Here is a 16,498-nt window from a genome sequence, read left to right as displayed (position 1 = left end):
GTAAATGTTGCCCACAGGTGAAAGAGGTGAAAAGTGATGCCCCCCCCCTTAAAGCAGAGTGCAGAAGCTGGTCACAGCTCCAAGTGTTTCTTCAGGTTTATGCCTCACTTGTGCATAGAGACATAGACATTGTGTGCAGGACAAATTAACTTTGTTTTCTAAAAATAAACTATAAATCTTCTGAAATAAAATCTAACTTGACTTTAAGGGGAAAATATCTAAATGGCATGGTTTCTTTCCTTCTGGCCTAGGACATATGGAAACTTATCTAAAAGGGCTTTTTGAGTTGTGGTCTCTGAGGCTGTTTGGGAAATAGTAATCGTCCCTTTTGCAGGCTATGTCCATGAGAGGTTATACTTGATTATGTTTTGCCTCGTACTTAGAGCAAATTTAAGGCCCGTGATGATGAGGAAAATGTATGAAAGCACTCAGTCTATGGCAATTGGTGTTTTCTCCCTTTGGTGGGTGTATGGGTTTTGAGGTGAGTAGTCAAAGGCTTAAAAGGAGGGTAGGGTCTAAGTCTCTATGCTAGCTGCATAGAAGGTCTTACTGTCCTGCAGAATTGGTTACATCATAAGCCAGGGCACAGGGGCAGCATGGTATCATGGGAGGGGTTTTCAAATAGGTGGCTTGGGTTTGAGTTATTTTCTTGTGTCTAGCATATATGAGAGACAGAGCAGCAAGTCATTCAGATTCTTATGCCTGAGCTTCTGGTATTGTGTTGGTTCTATAAAGAATGTGTCTGGACCATATAGCGGTACATTTCTCTAGTTCATAGCATTCCCTTGTATAGAGAAAGACTTGCTGCTTGAATTTCTGGAGTAGGAATTTGACTTCTGGTTATCTTGACACATTATTCCCTGGCTTGTTTGAGTCCATAGAACATTCTCTTTTTAAAAATTTGTCTTCAGATTTTCATTTCATTTTGATGCCAACGAGACCCCAAGTACTTCAGACTTACAGATATAATGTTCTTTTCCACGGTAAATCTCTCATCTGCCAAACACTTGCACTGAATAAGTGTTTGTGCTGTTAAGTTGCTAACTCTCAAATTGAGTCCTTAGGCATGTTCTGTACCATCTAAGAGGTGGGGTTTTTTTCTTTTAAAAGGGGGTCCCTGGAGCGAGGTGTGGTGCTCAATGCTAAAATGCTTGCTTAGCATAGAGGAGCCCCTAAATTGAATCTGCAGCATGGAGTGTCTCAAAAGGCTAAAGTAAAATGTAAAAGTATGCTTTATATGTGTCATCCTTGAGAGGTACTTGATATATTAATTGGCTTTTGTGGTATAAAAATAAATCTGAACTTACTCACTAAAAGAACTCCCATTTGTTTATGTGCCAGTTTTATAAGTTTGCTTTTTTGGCCTGAGTATTGTGAGGTTCTGTGTTCTGGTCTTGGCTGGGTCCAGTCCTGGGTGCATGGAGTCAATTGCTTGTGCCGTAGATCAGCCTGGTGTAGGATAATCTCATTGTCTTACATCTCCTAGTGTATCAGGTTGGTCTGTTTTCAGGAGAGGGCAGTTTCCTAAAGTGTCATCCAGTTCTTGTGACCTATACACAGAAGTAACACATTGTTAAAATCTCTCTTGCTCCATTGGGGACTGCTAAACACAATTCTGAACCCCACCATGCTTCTAAGGATGCCACAGGGGCACAGCACCCCCAAGAATTAGACTGAGGCAGAAATCTTCAGAGCCATTTTGGGACTTGTTATATCTCTGGGATGGTGATTTTCTGACTGGGCTGGGTGGAACGTCAGGTGAGGTGTGGGGTGTGGTCCAGGAAAGAGTTTGAGGATTGACCACAGCAGCTAGGACTCGGATCTCCTCTGCTCTAATTGCAGCAGCTCCGTTAAATGTTCAGCTTCTTTGGTTGGGTCATTTGAGTGTTCATTTTCAATAGAGTAACAATGAATTCTATGAGGAGTTCATTGAAGTGAAGGAAAGGCAAAAAGGAAGCGTAAACACGGTCGTACCTAGTAGGCTTGTCTGCCCAATTTATTTATTCAATCTGCAGGGATCACTTGTTTTTTTATGTAATGTGTGCCCAGTGAAAGAGCAGCTCTGGGAAGGGAGGAAAGTTAGAATTGTGCAGTGTTGGATGAGACGTACCTGTCCATAGACACAGAGACACAAATGCAGGCTCTGTTTTATATTCTAGGATTCATATCTTAAGTGTCCTTATTAGTGTACTTTTAGGCTGGGTTAGGCACTGGAAATAACCTAAACAGACTTGATTTGTGTGACTTTGAAAATGTGTATTGAACCCAAGCTAGCTAATATTTTTCTTTGGTTCTGGTTTCAAATGGGGAAATATGCTTAATTACGGCTTGCATCATGGCTTGGAAATTGTAGCATTTATATGTTGATGTAACTCGCCTGAATGTAAAAGGGGGGACTATGTATAGGTAAGGGAACGTATGTAAATGGATCCGAAGCATGTTTGGCAAGGCATGGAAGCCAAAAGGGAAAGGGGAAAATTACACTACCTGCCAAACATTTAGGGGCCACTTGCCAAGGGTTGCCTCCACTTCCTCCAAATTGTAGCTGTGTTTGGTTTTCAGCCTTTTACATAAAACTCTATTTAAGTTGAGCCACTAAACTTCTAGGAGAAGGAGGAAAGCCTTTGAGTGATTTCAGCACAATTATTTCTGGAAAAAGTGCAGTTTAAGTGTGTGGTGGCTTTCATAGCATACGTAAATGGAGTTGGGACTTCATTTTGGATCTAAACATTTTTTTGGAACAAATGTAGATAATTTCTACCAATTTTCACCTACATCTAATGATCCACTTGTATCACTGACTACTGTAGCTCTAGGGGCAAACCCAGTGATTTTAACTGACAATTGCTCCCTTGAATCATTCTGCTACTTGGGTCTTCTGACACTGGCTTGGGACGAGCCTGCGGGCTGGGTTGGAAGTTTTAGGGTCAGCTGATTGAGGCTCAGATAGCTTTGTCTCCAGAGTAGTCATCCTGGGACCCAAGCTTGGTGAAAACAAATCCTGGGGGACCCTTATCTCATGACAGATGGTGGAAGTACAAACCTAAGCAGAAATACCAACATAGCTTCATGTCTGTCCCCAGAAATGGCCTCCTCTATCTTCTTTTTTTTTATTAGATGTTTTCTTTATTTACAATATCTCCTTTCCCAAGTTCCCCTTCAAAAATAAAATAAAATAAAATAAAAACAAAAACCCTGCCCCCTCCTGCCTACTGGCCCTGGCATTCCCCTACACTGGGGCATAGAACCTTCAGGGCCAAGGGCCTCTCCTCCCATTGATGACTGACTTAGCCATCCTCTGCTATACATGTGCTGCTGGAGCCAAGAGTCCCACCATGTGTACTCTTTGGTTGGTGGTTTAGTCCCTGGGAGCTCTGAGGGTACTAGTTAGCTCATATTGTTGTTTTTCCTAAGGGGCTGCAAACCCTTCAGCTCCTTGGGTCCTTTCTCTAGCTCCTTCATTGGGGACCCTGTACTCAGTCCAATGGATGGCTGTGAACCTCTACTTCTGTATTAGTCAGGCACTGGCAGAGCCTCTCAGGATACAACTATATCAGGCTCTTCTGTGCACACATGTGATTGGCCATAGTGGATCATATAGCCAAAACCAGTGTCAAGTAGTGGGTAAGTATACTATTTTAATGGGAGAAGACTATATTGATGTGGTAGAAAGGCAATACATTTAGAGCAGTCTGAAGCATCAGGAAGCACAGTAAAGCAAACACCTCACTCTTGTGAGGTTCTTATATTTTCTATGATAAACTAAGCCCATTGGCAATTGGCAACTAAGACAGGGCTCTTCAGGGTTTACATGGTCATATTCCTAGCACAGTGAGTAAAGTGCTTTCACAGCCACCTAATGCTTATCTGGATGTAAAGTGTGTTTGAAGAGGAAATTAGAGAGGAACTAAGCATGCATGTTTTCTATAGCACTGCTTAAAACATCTAATTTTAACCATTGCTTTCTGGGAAATAACATGCAGAATAATGTATACCAGTAAGAAACTTCGTTTACTTTTAAAGAAAAGTAAGTATTTAAGACCAAGTGCTTTAGAATTATGTTTGTCATTTTTTAGATACAATATTTGCATTTAAATATCAGAAACAGAAAAATCAATGCCAGGCTTTGAAAACATAGAAGCTAGTCAATTCCAAATTCATGTGAGCTTGTAGTTCCTAGCATTTGTATGTATTCTCCCAGGAGAAGTTGATTCCACCACCAATCTTAAATCTACTTATCTCATTTTAACCTCCTTTAAGCCTTTTTCCTCTCGTAGCCTTGGTTGGGTGGGTTTGAAGTCATTGCACGTGGTAATGAGCAGAGTTTTTCACACAGTGTAACATTGTCCTTCTTCTCTCCCTAGATTGATGTCCTGCCAGAGATTGTTGAGGCTGTGGAAGGGAGGGTAGAAGTCTTCCTGGATGGGGGAGTAAGGAAAGGAACCGATGTTCTCAAAGCTCTGGCCCTGGGAGCCAAGGCTGTTTTTGTGGGGAGACCCATCATCTGGGGCTTGGCTTTCCAGGTAATTAGACAAAGGAATAAGTAAATAAAATAAGACCATTAAATAGTGAAGTGAATGCATAGCACCTGACAAGTTTACTCAATACTTTAATATCTTTTACTTGCTTAGGGGGAGAAAGGTGTTCAAGATGTCCTTGAGATACTGAAGGAAGAATTCCGGCTGGCCATGGCTCTGAGTGGTAAGGCTTGGCACTCGCTGCATTTTGTGTCACAGTAACACAATAGCTGATGGACCAAATTTACCAGAAGAAGCAATTATTTGAGTCATGATTTCATAGACTTTCAGTCCATCATCATGATGAAGGCTTTGTGAAGCTCATGGCAGAAAGTGAACTAGGGGCTAAGTTAATATAACCTTGTAAGGCTTGGCCTTAGTGCCTACTTCTACTGTCTAGGCCCCACCTCCTAAAGATTCCAGAGTCTCCAACGTGGCACGAGCCCTGGACAACAGGCACTGAAAATTCAGTAGGCTTTATACTTACAGCCTGGAGACCTGAGGGTGTTCCATTGTGCATAGGTCTGTGTTAGTTACTTAGCTTTCAGGTTCAAGCCTTCCATCCATCCCATCAGGGATGCTTTGGTGGGCAGGAGTACTTTAAAGATAAATATAGCTTCATTTTTTTTTCTCACTGCTTAATTCATGAGTAGATAGAGCCAACTGGCCGGTCAGTTTTAACACATGACTAAGTGGGAAGTCAGACTCTACCCTTTTAAAACCAAGTCTCCAATTCTCTTGTTATATGTCTTGTACCAACAACTCTCACTCCCAGTTCACTCTCATGTCAAACGTTCATTTGCTCTGGCCCAAACTCCCGACACTTGCCTTGTCTTTCACATCTTGCCACCCATAGGGTCTGCTCATTACAACATAATTCGAATGTGACCCGCTTCGCCACCTCCAGCACCACCACCACTTGGCTATACCATCAGTTTTTTTTCCTTTTGCAGTGGGTATTGGAGGTCTGCCTCTCTAACTTTGTCTCCTTGACTTCCCTCAGTCTCCTTTGATCACAGAAGCCAGGATGGCTATTTAAAACATTGATTTAGCTCATGTTCTTCTTGTCATCAGTACCCACCAATGACTCTTTGTGGCCTTCCCAGCCTTGAGCAGGCCCTGCCCAGCCTTCAGCAGGTCTTTCCTAGCCTTGAGCAGGCTGAACAGACCTTGGGCACTTGCCGCACTGGACCTTATTGACCTTGGTGGAGTCATCTGCCCTGGTTGCAGGTGCAGACTCCCACAGGAACTTAGAAGAATAGAATTTTGCATTGATATTGCTTTGCAACATCAAGGATGGGTTCAGCGGGTGTCCCCTATATAAATGCAGTGTTGAATATTAAACTGGAAGCCTAGATCAGAACCTTGTCTTGGCTTCACTCTTCTCTCACCCCCAGCCTGTTTTTCATTTCCAGCCCCCCTTTCAGGTAAACCCAGTTAGCCCTTGGCGGCTGGACGGCTACAACTCTTGACTTACTTAGCATAGATGCCAAAGTCTTTACAGTAGTTTACAAGGCCCTTGTCCCTTGTTACCCTTTCAAGTCACATCTGTCACTGCTGCCATCCCTGCTGCAGCACTGAAGAGTCTTTTTTGTCTTTAAAGTTTCTTGACTATCAGATAAGCTCGTGCATCATGGCCTGTGTGCCAGGTCTTTCCTGATCCCCGATGCTCCCTGGGCGTCTGCATAAAGAGGTTCCTCTACCCTCCCTCTATGCTTTCATGTAAATTCTTCATTCACAGAAGGACCCCCATGGTTGCTCATCCTTCCCCATAGTCCAGCCTTCTGTCCCTGTTCTTGCATTCCCTTTCCTTAGAATCCATCACTGTTCATAAGTCATCTGTCACATAAGTTATTTTTAAGACAACACATATTATGTATTTTGTGTTCCTCTCTAGAATATAAAATGCATGGCCAGGGACCTTTCCATCATTTATCTCACTGTAGGGCTTGCAGTGTTTAAACGGTGCCTGGCACACAAACAATAAATGTTTGTTAAAAGAATTAGTAAGTGTTGTGTTTACTGAGGATTGCTTAGAGTTTGACTCAAAATGGACCTTATGCTGAGGGGAGGGGAATCTTTGAGTGAATTACCAGCTTCCCCATTTGAAGGTGAATCAATATTCATTTTATATGATCCACAAAGTCCAAATCACTCTGATGGCTACAACTCCCTAGATGAATTGTCTCCCTGCTACTGTGCAGCCCGAACCTGTCAGAACTTTCAAGAGAAGAATGCCATTCTGTGAATCCTCACTACACATTTTAATTTGCTGCAGACATCTCCTAAACGAGAGCTTTCAGCCTCTGGCTGTCTATTAAATGTGGCAGAAAGAATACACTCTTTGTGTTAATAAAAATATGTGCCAGTCATTTTGTATTAAGGACTGTTTAGGTAATAAAAATGGTCTCATGCCACATAAGATTTGGCAAGCCTACCTTGAATCATAAACCTTACATTTGTCAAGTTTTACATTCCTTGGGAAAACGATTACCTGCCTGATTATTATTGCATTCATCTCATATTAAATGTACGCATTATTTTTTTCAGGGTGCCAGAATGTGAAAGTCATCGACAAGACATTGGTGAGGAAAAATCCTTTGGCTGTTTCCAAGATCTGACAGTGCACAATATTTTCCCATCTGTATTATTTTTTTCCAGTGTGGATTACTTGACAAAGAGACACTGTGCAGAGGGTGACCACAGACTGTAACTCCCCACTTCGATACAAAGGGTGTCGTTCTTTTCCAACAAAATAGCCACCCCTTCTCCTTCATTGCTTTTGACTTTTCAATGGGTGTCCTAGGAACCTTCTAGAAAGAAATAGACTTGCATCCTGGAAATATATTAACTGTTAAAAAGAAAACATTGAAAATGTGTTTGGGCAACGTCATCCCCTGGCAGGCTAAAGTGCCGGGAAACAAAAGATATCCTCTGGTGAGATTGAAGGTAGCATGCTGAAGTGAAAGATACTGACCTCATTGTTTATTAACCTGTCTTCTGTTTAGATTTCCTTAAGACAGTGGCTCTTACAGTGTGCACTGGGCTTTGAGATGCTGAAATGCCCAGAGAAACATGAGGTTCAGATTTGCTGTGTTGAGAAAATAGCACCGGGTAGAATTGAAATGGATGGTGGTAATTTGTGATTTTTTTTCTAGAGATTTTTTCATTTTTTTAACACCCTATTTCTTTGAAGGTGGATTTTTAGCTATATATCCCATGTCTGAATATGTCTGAATGTTTTGTGGTAGTCACCGCATTTGAAAGGGATATGTCTAGTCCACTTGGGACCACATGGAGTTATTTTTATTTTTGAACTCTGTCTCTTCATTCCCATTTTTTAAAGTAAGTGTTGACTTCCTAATTCCCCTTGAATCTTTTTTGATTTTTCTCACTTCTCCTCATTTATAGTCACATTCCATGTCAAGTATATATTTTGTGGGGTTCATGGTGAATAAAGATTTGAAATTTTTGTTCAGAAGGAAGGCAAAAAAAAAAAGCCTTTTGCTTTATCACAGTAATTTTCTTAATTGTCTGTGTTTTCTTTTTCTTATCTTTTTAAAGATTTTATCTATTTAGTGTTATTCTTCCTTGGGCATGGGCTACTGGAGGCACTCTACCAATTGAAGACTCTATAAAGTGACTGTGGTTCTCCCTGTAATTTGCTCTGCTAGTACCAATGCCCAAGACTTGCACAGAGTGACTGATCCAACAGCCAAGAGCCTATTCCTGGAGCATGGAGGGGTATCAGAAGGGACAGTGTGCCATGCTTGGCTCAGTATACACTCCACTTGTCTTATTGAATGCCTTGGGGGCTCCCAGAGACTGAACCACCAATCAAAGAGCAAGCATGGGCTGGACCTCGGCTGCCTTAGAGGCCCACCTGCACATAGGTAGCAGAGGTACAGCTTGGGCTTCGTGCAGATTTTCCCAACAACTGCAGTGATGGCTTACCATGACGCCGTTGCACTTAACCCTGCAGTGACTTGATGTGCCAGGGTGGGGTGATACCCATGGGGGCTCCCTCTTCTCAGAGGAGAAGTGGGGGTGGAATATAGGGAAGACCTGTGTGAGGGGGTGTGGGAAGGAGAGGGAGCCTGATATTGGGATGTAAAGGGAATAAATAAATTAAAGAAGAAAAGCAGAAAAGAGACATAATTTCAAAGATAAAATTGTTAGTGTTTAAAAGGTAGCAGCCAAGAGCATCAAACCCTGAACATGATGAGAATCCTTCTGGATATGGAACCCCAAACACAGTGAGTTTAACAGCACTGCACTGTTAGTTTTAGTCCCAGAGGGCTTTCTGCAATGGGATCTACACTTGGCTTCTGAAGTCCCTTTTTCAACCATCATGGAGTATTGAATGATGCCACCTTTAAAAAGGATGCCTGGGCTATTGCTTTATTATTGTGTTCATTGTCCTGTGGTTTGATCTCCGCCAGCCTCTGAATCTCAGGTCATTGCTAAATGATAACAATGGAAACAGAGGTTTCCCTTTTGAAGTTATGTGTGTTAGATTACAACACGCAGTCATGTCCTCTGAAAAAATGGGGGTAGTTAGCTATCATCTTTTCATCTTTTCCTGTGAGGGGTAAATGCCATATTTCTTTCACATCACACTGTCATTGCTAGTTAATCAGTGAAGAAGTTCTCCCAACTGATTCGTAAATACCCTTGCTGTTAGTGAGTAATATTCATCGTAGCTACATTGTTGGGTGATGCCATCCTAAGATGTTGACAGTAGCTCAGGAAGTGAAGCTCCACAAGAAGGGGTTGTTCAAATTACCATGGGGATAGCTGCAGATGTGTAAATTTCCTATAATTTTTTGTAAGCTCAGGACTATGGTATGCAGATTTCTTTTTATGTTTTCAGAGTTAGAGTATGTCTAAAACTCCATGTTGGACAACTTTTTTAAAACCAAAAAAGATATAATTGCTTCCTCCTTTTAATAGAGGAATTAGATCCACTAGAAACAAACAGGATAAAGGAATGATTGAGGTGAGAATGGAGTGTGTCCATTACACATCCCTTCCCAGGAGCCCTGCCATTAAATTTTGGTTGTCTTTTCTGTTTTTGATTCTTTTTTTAAAAAATTAAGTTTATTATTAAACAAGTACACAAAACACAAACATCATACACAATCATGGTGTACCCTGGAGGTTTTTTAACACTTATGTATATACATGTGTGTACATATGGTTTAATATTCATCTGATATCTCAGATTTTGTAAATCTTGGGGAAGAAAGAAAAGATGGTTTCATTAGGCTGCCCCCTTGACTGTTGTGTCATCTAAACCACAGTATAGTAGGGTAGTGTTCTACAAATCATAACCTGCATCAGCACAACTTGAAAGTGTTAAAGCAGATGACTGTGTCCACGTGCAGCAGCTTCTCATCCAACCAGCTCAATGACTGTGAGCTGTAGCGACCAATCATATGCCACCAAAAAACGCCAGGTACTCTTTAACAATTGACTCTTCTTGTTTTATTTTATATTTTACTAAGGCATCAAATGCTTACACGAAGCATGTAAAACTGTAAAGACCAAGTGTGTGGGTGGATACACTTTATACAACCATAGGGTCCCTGGTAGATCCTGATATAGAAAATTTCCATCTTCCTCATAGTACCCTCCCTTTCAGAAGCAAACATCATTGGTGTCTGTGGCCAGGGATTGCTGATGAGAACTGTTGAAGATCATGTGATGCAAACTGTATGGCATATGCTTGGGTATTTGAGGTCTTCTGTTCACTCCATGTGGAACTCCTTCACGCTGAATCTATCAGCAGTTAGTTTGATTTATTGATCTGTAGCATGTACTGATCCACTGTAAGGCTTTGCCACAGTGGATCATCTTCCATTGGTTGATATCTGGGTTATTTACATGTTCTCCTTCTCCCCTTGGAGCAGCTTCTGCCTTGCATTAAAGCACATGCATTATTAGTTTATGCTTTTCCCAGGAAGAGCTATTTAGTTTGAACACTGAGATGGTCATGTTCTGTGTAGATATGGCCTACATCTGGTTCAAGATCACTAAGTCCCCCCTCTCCATAACATCTTCTTGTCATAGCTGTTTGTATTCCTCAGGGCCGAAATCCTTCTTCCACCTGATACAGAGTTATGCCTGGATAGTTTGGGATGGCTGCCAATAGACATCTCCAGAATTTCCTTTGCTTAAGCTTGCTTACACTCTACTATCTGGAAGAGTGTGGGTGTGAAATAAACTTCCTCCTCACTACCAGGCTTAGGTACCCAGTTCTCAGGCCTGTAGGGCTGAATGCAGTGGGACAGATGCTCCTTAGCGTGAGGTTTGCAAACTGCATCTGTATCCTAGCTGTGTTATTCATTTGATTGTTTATCTGGCCCAAACCTTGGTGTTTGTGAAACAGCTTGAAAAGGCTGTGGTGCATTAGGATAGCATGAAAGGAAGTTGTGGCTTGTTCTCAAAGAAGAAGAAAGGGCTTTTTCTTTCTCTGTAAAATCCATAATTTATTTACATGCACTTTGTTGCATGTAAGTTGCATAGCAACAAAATAAAGTCTGTGTATGAAAATACGAAGGTTTCATATTACATAAAGTTGGAGGACACACTCTGACCTTGTACTCTTTTGTAGTGTGCACTCTGTCATTTGGCAATTATAGAAAGACTTCAGGGTGACAATTTATTTTAGGCGATATGTTAACCCAAGTGATAGCAGGCCATCATTATATGTTTATAGGAAGGAAAACTTTTATCTGCTTTAAAGGATACAATTTCCTGTCCTTTCCAAATCTAACTTGTGCAATAGGGCTCTTCTCTACTCAATCTGATTCTTCATAGACAGCTGAGGGAAAAGAAAAGGTTGCTTTCCCAAACAAATCATTTCCTGTTTGCTTTTCTAAGGATACTTTTCTGAACCTAGATAATGACAATGTTCAACTGAACATTTCCCAGATCCTTGTAGAAGTCAGGAAGTGGGGAATCCCAGATGCTGACATGAGCCGTGGAGTCTCTGTAAGCAGTGTAGCTTTTGGACTTATCACAGTTGCTATTTCCCAGATCACAGGTATATAACCACAAGAGTAAATAAAATATGATTTATAACTTATTTGCACATCAAGAGTATCAGTTGAAATAATACTTGTAATTATATTTTAAAATTATTTGGAAGGAAAGTTGATCTAAAGTAGCTTTGGTTTTCGTTTCCTTGATTAGGTTTTCTTATTAAGAATTTTTAGTTATGATTCATTGAAACAAAAGCAAGAATTTTGTCTAATATCTTCAGTCCAGACACTGAATGGACACATCATTTTAAGGAAACAATCCTTGATGTTAGATCTCATTGTCTAGATGCCTGGTAATATCACCGACCAGTAGGATATGATGACAAACCGTAAGAAACGATGTATGTGTAAGCTGTTATCCAAGTAGGAGCAAGAAGAACATGTGGCACATGCTATGATAACAGATCTCGGAAGCCTAAAAAGAATGACAGCACAGGTTAGACACATAGGTTAGAGAGTGTGTCAAATAGCAAAGTAGGAGCTGGTGTGAAATCATTCTCTAAGGAATTCTGGCACCTGTTTGGTATCCCAAAAATTCTTTATTATAAGGAACAAGTTGCATTACTCAAATTGAGAGCATCTGTTGGTCCTACATTTACTTATTTGTTCATGCTACGTCAACAGTGTTAGTATAAAGAAGCAAGTCTTAACTAAAAATTAAACCCTAGTAATAGACCATAGCTCTCCCCAAGTCAAGATTCAATTTCTGTTCCAACATTAGTTTATATCCTAACTCTACTGTGTAGTTAGTTGTTTGTTGTTATCATAAGATACCTGAGATAATCAGCTTATAAGAAGGGAAGGTGCACTGGCTCCTGGTTTTCAGAGATTGCATTTCACAGTTACCTGCTCCTGTTGTTTTCACTGTGGGGAGGTAACCTGTCCTAAGAAAAAAAAATGAAGAGGGTAGATTACCAACAATCTCTTCCACGATTCCATAACCTTTAGTAGACACATCTCTCTTTTAAAAATTAACTAATCAATGTACCTCCCAGTTCTACCCTCACAGTTTCTTCCCCATTCTCTCTCCCCTTCTCCTCTTAGAAGGGGGAGCCTCCTTTGGGTATTACCCGCCTCCCCACCCCTGCATATCAGTCACTGCTGGACTAGGCATATACTCTCTCACTAAGGTCAAACAAGGTAGATAAGTTAGGAGAATGGAATCCATGGGCAGGCAACAAATTCAGGGACAGTCCCACCTCCAGTTGTTGGGGGACCTTTATGAAGATTAAGCTTACCTCTGCAGCAATTGTGTGTGAGCTAGGTCCATTCCACACTTGGCTGGTGGTTCAGTCTCTGAAAGTCCCCAAGGTGGACCCAGCTCTTAAATACTACATTTACTGATAGTGTCACAAAATAAAAACTGGGCATTTTACCATATATGACTTTGTGGAACATCTAGATCCAAGCGATAGCACATCCAATGTAGTTTAAATATTAGAGAGGAATATGTAACATTTTTTTGAAAAATTTGAAATATATGTTTAAGAATAATCTGTCTTGGTTTGAAAAACCCTGTTTTAAGTAGTACTTTTTTTTTTAAGCAATAAGGAAATAAGAAGAAAGTTTTTGAAAAAACCCTGCAGTCATTTGACTGAACACTGTTAAAATTCACTGTTTTCAACATTCCCAAGCACATACCCACAACAACAGCAATAACCACAGTGCAGGAATACTCAAGACTCAGTCATAAGTAAAACCTCAATCTATCAAGGAAAAGGAATAAAATGATTTATTTCATGCAACTCTTAAATAGTCACGATTAGGCCAGAGTAGTGTATACAAAAGCCAGAATTAATACATTTGAAAGGCAGCCATTGGATCAGCTGGTGGATTTGTCCACACAACTGCAAAAACGAGTTAGTTGTCCACTTTCCACTAAATATACCACAGGCTTTGTTGTCAAGTAAACATGATTTAAATGAAATCCACAGATTCCCCCCAAACCTCATTTTAGATAAATGTTTCTTGGCTGATCTTAGTCTAGGTCTGTTAACAATTTACTCCAGAGTATTTGATTGGCCTTCAGCTCTTTGGCCATCCCTTGTCCATCCTGTACCAGGCAGGCAAATGATGGAGAAAATGATGCATGTGTAAACAGAGAAACAGGGGAAGAAAGGCTTTGGGAAGCCAGGGTTGTGTGGCTCTTCTCAGGAAGGCAGCAGTTAAAGGGCATGAGCCATACACATCTCAACTGCCTCTGCTTTGAAGCAGCCTTGTCAAGAGCTCAGGAATGAGAATCTTGTTCCTTCACTGAACCCCCTATTAACATATCTACTTTGGAAGCTCTTCTCTGCTACTGTCCAGTAAGTGAAGGAAACAGCAGATATTTGAAAATATTGATTAAAGGGGATATATATGAATGGATCTCAATTATGCATTCTCTAAAAATTTCCCCAAATATACACCTTTTTGATGCTGGTTGTTCATACCCTTCCTGTGATTTTTCAACTTGTCCAATAAAAAGAAAACAGTATAAGTACCAGCTACAACAAGAAGAGGATAAGACATCATTCAAGAATTTAATTTTATTACTTTAATTTCAGAAAGAATTTTCATTGCTTTTCAAATAATTTATCTTATTAATTTCAATACATCTCATGTTCTTTTGACCCTTGAAATTTTTGACTGTTGATCAGAAATCAAACATAAGCCAAGGATCTCTAGTACTCTTCCCCAATATAAGAGTCAGCATGGTTTCATATTCTATCTTCATCTTCATTGTATGTTCCCTGGTCTAGGACTTGGGAAGGTAAATTACAGATATCAGAATCTTATGAATGTTCATATTCAGACCCAGGTCACAACATGGAAACAGTTCAGTGAAATAATAATTATCTTGGTCATTGGATGCCTCACAGTGACAGTTAATAAAAAATATTCAATTAATAAGAACATTTTAACAGTTTCACTGGGAGGATGGCAGGAAGCCTGGGAGGGGCAGTGTTGTGTGCATGACCTTTGATGCATATGCCCTAGATCTCTCTCCGGACAATAGGGTCATGCAATGATGAACAGGGGACCAGGAGCCGTCACCTGGGTTTCGGGGTTCTTGCTAGTGCCTCACAATTAGGATGAAGTATTCTTTGTATTCCTTTTTACTGTTTTGCTATGTAACTTAAGATAATAAATTTTCATTATCATTAACTTAGGAAGAAAAAACATTGATTTTGTAAATTATTCTGAAAGTACAAATGAGCCTTTATGATTACAAAGTGTCATTGTGAAATTAATTGATTTATAATAAGAGATAGAAATGATAACACAATAATATTAAAGAGTATGGTTTTCTTTTTTTTATAGAACAGAGTTTATTTAAGGCATGGGGAGGGGAGTTAAGAAGGTAGCAGAGGCAGAGAAAGGCAGAGAGAAGGAGAGAGAGTATGGTTTTCTTAAATATAGATTCTGACATTTAAAAGTCCTTTGATTCTTCAGTAAACATAAAATCAAATTTGATAAGCAACAGAAATTCAACTAAGTGACAGAATTTTCACATCCTTGGAGCATGCCAGTCATGTATCCATGCGTCATATGCATTCTTGATACAGGCCAGAGAAAGAATTCTGTAGGCAAGTAAGTAGGGCAAAGGTATGTGATGCATGACAGTCATGATGGAGCCATCTTAAAACAAGATGCAAAATCAACATCTCTTCAGTGATTCTAAGAAAATCATGTTTCAGCATTACAAATGATGCCCAGGTGAGATTTTATAACTCATGGTGATTTGTTGGCAGTAAGACACAATTTGAACTAAGTCAAAAGAAAGGGTGGGTGCCATAGAAAAACCTCAAGAATAGGAAAATCCCCAAGCTGTAGAAATGGCATGGTGCTGCAGGGTTTGGGGTAACATGGTTTGAAAGCAAATACTTTGGATTTTTCAGTCTTGTTCCTCTAGAGTGTTGTCTTGGTGCTTTTGAGTCACAGACCCAATAACCTCCTGTAGTGAGATGTTCAGCTATCTGTCATTCTTCGGGTTCACGTCTCCTGTATTTGCTGTGAAGAAAACATCACTTATTTTTTCCATCTCCCACTCAAGATAATAAGGAAGGAGAACTCATACAGGCCACTTATTTGTTTCTTGACCTGCCATATGTGGTCAGGAAGAAGAGCTGCTAATGAATATGAGACCCTCTGGATCCTCAGTATTATGAATTGGAAAAGCAGAGCTAATGCTGTTCCTAGTGTATGACGACTTTACTGGCAACCCAACAGTAGATACTCTATAGAAACAATGAAATTTGTAGTGAAAATATATCCCAAGCAATGTTTTGGACATGTCTTCAAAATATCACTTGTTATGTGAAATTCAAGATCAACTTGGCACTCTGTACTGGTATATGTGTACATTGAACCTGGCAACTCTCTCTTTGTACCATTTTACAAACCAACTGTTTTCTGGCTATATTTCCATTTTAAAAAAAGAAATTTTGAAAACATACAATTAACCATCTGTATTGGTGGGTTCCATACCCATGGATTCAAACACCCTTAGGCCAAACAAACCTGTGTGTACATTGAATGCGTGCACATTTTTTCTCTCCTTCATCCATAAATACTACAGTATAGTGATTATAAAGTCTTCGTATTTTATCACATTCTTAGCAATCTAGAGATGGGTTTAAATATATTAGATGATAAATGTAGTTTATGTGCAAACCCTATGCCATTTTATCAAAGAGACTTGAATACCTGAACAATTTAGTTTCTGTAAAGGTTCTAGAATTATTTTCCCATTGATGTATACCAAAGGGGGATGATGCATTTATTCTCTGATGGTAATTTTTTTTCTAGACAGGGTTTCTCTGTGTAGCCTTGGCTGTCCTGGAACTCACTCTGTAGACCAGTCTGGCCTAGAACTCAGAAATCTGCCTGCCTCTGCCTCCTAAGTGCTGGGATGAAAGGAATGCGTCACTGCCCGGCTCTGATGGTAATCTT

At 40.2% G+C, this 16,498-nt stretch overlaps 1 protein-coding gene across 5 annotated transcripts in view; it reads left to right on the top strand.

Moving 5' to 3' along the window:
* The window catches only part of Hao1 (hydroxyacid oxidase 1), a 52,429-nt gene extending 45,046 nt beyond the window's left edge, over nt 1-7,383 (top strand). For all 5 annotated transcript variants that reach the window (XM_031373667.1, XM_031373666.1, XM_031373669.1 and 2 more), the window contains 3 exons: nt 4,365-4,523; nt 4,632-4,701; nt 7,068-7,383. In XM_031373667.1, coding sequence (XP_031229527.1) covers nt 4,365-4,523; nt 4,632-4,701; nt 7,068-7,138 — 300 coding nt within the window. In that variant the 3' untranslated portion in view covers nt 7,139-7,383. The remainder of the gene's footprint in view (nt 1-4,364; nt 4,524-4,631; nt 4,702-7,067) is intronic.
* The last annotated feature ends 9,115 nt before the right edge of the window (nt 7,384-16,498 follow it).

This window comes from Mastomys coucha, unplaced genomic scaffold (assembly GCF_008632895.1).
Source record: "Mastomys coucha isolate ucsf_1 unplaced genomic scaffold, UCSF_Mcou_1 pScaffold15, whole genome shotgun sequence".
In the NCBI taxonomy this organism is placed as follows: Eukaryota; Metazoa; Chordata; class Mammalia; order Rodentia; family Muridae; genus Mastomys; species Mastomys coucha.
The sequence above is the reverse complement of the archived record's forward strand: the minus strand, read 5'-3'. Positions and strand labels throughout refer to the sequence as shown.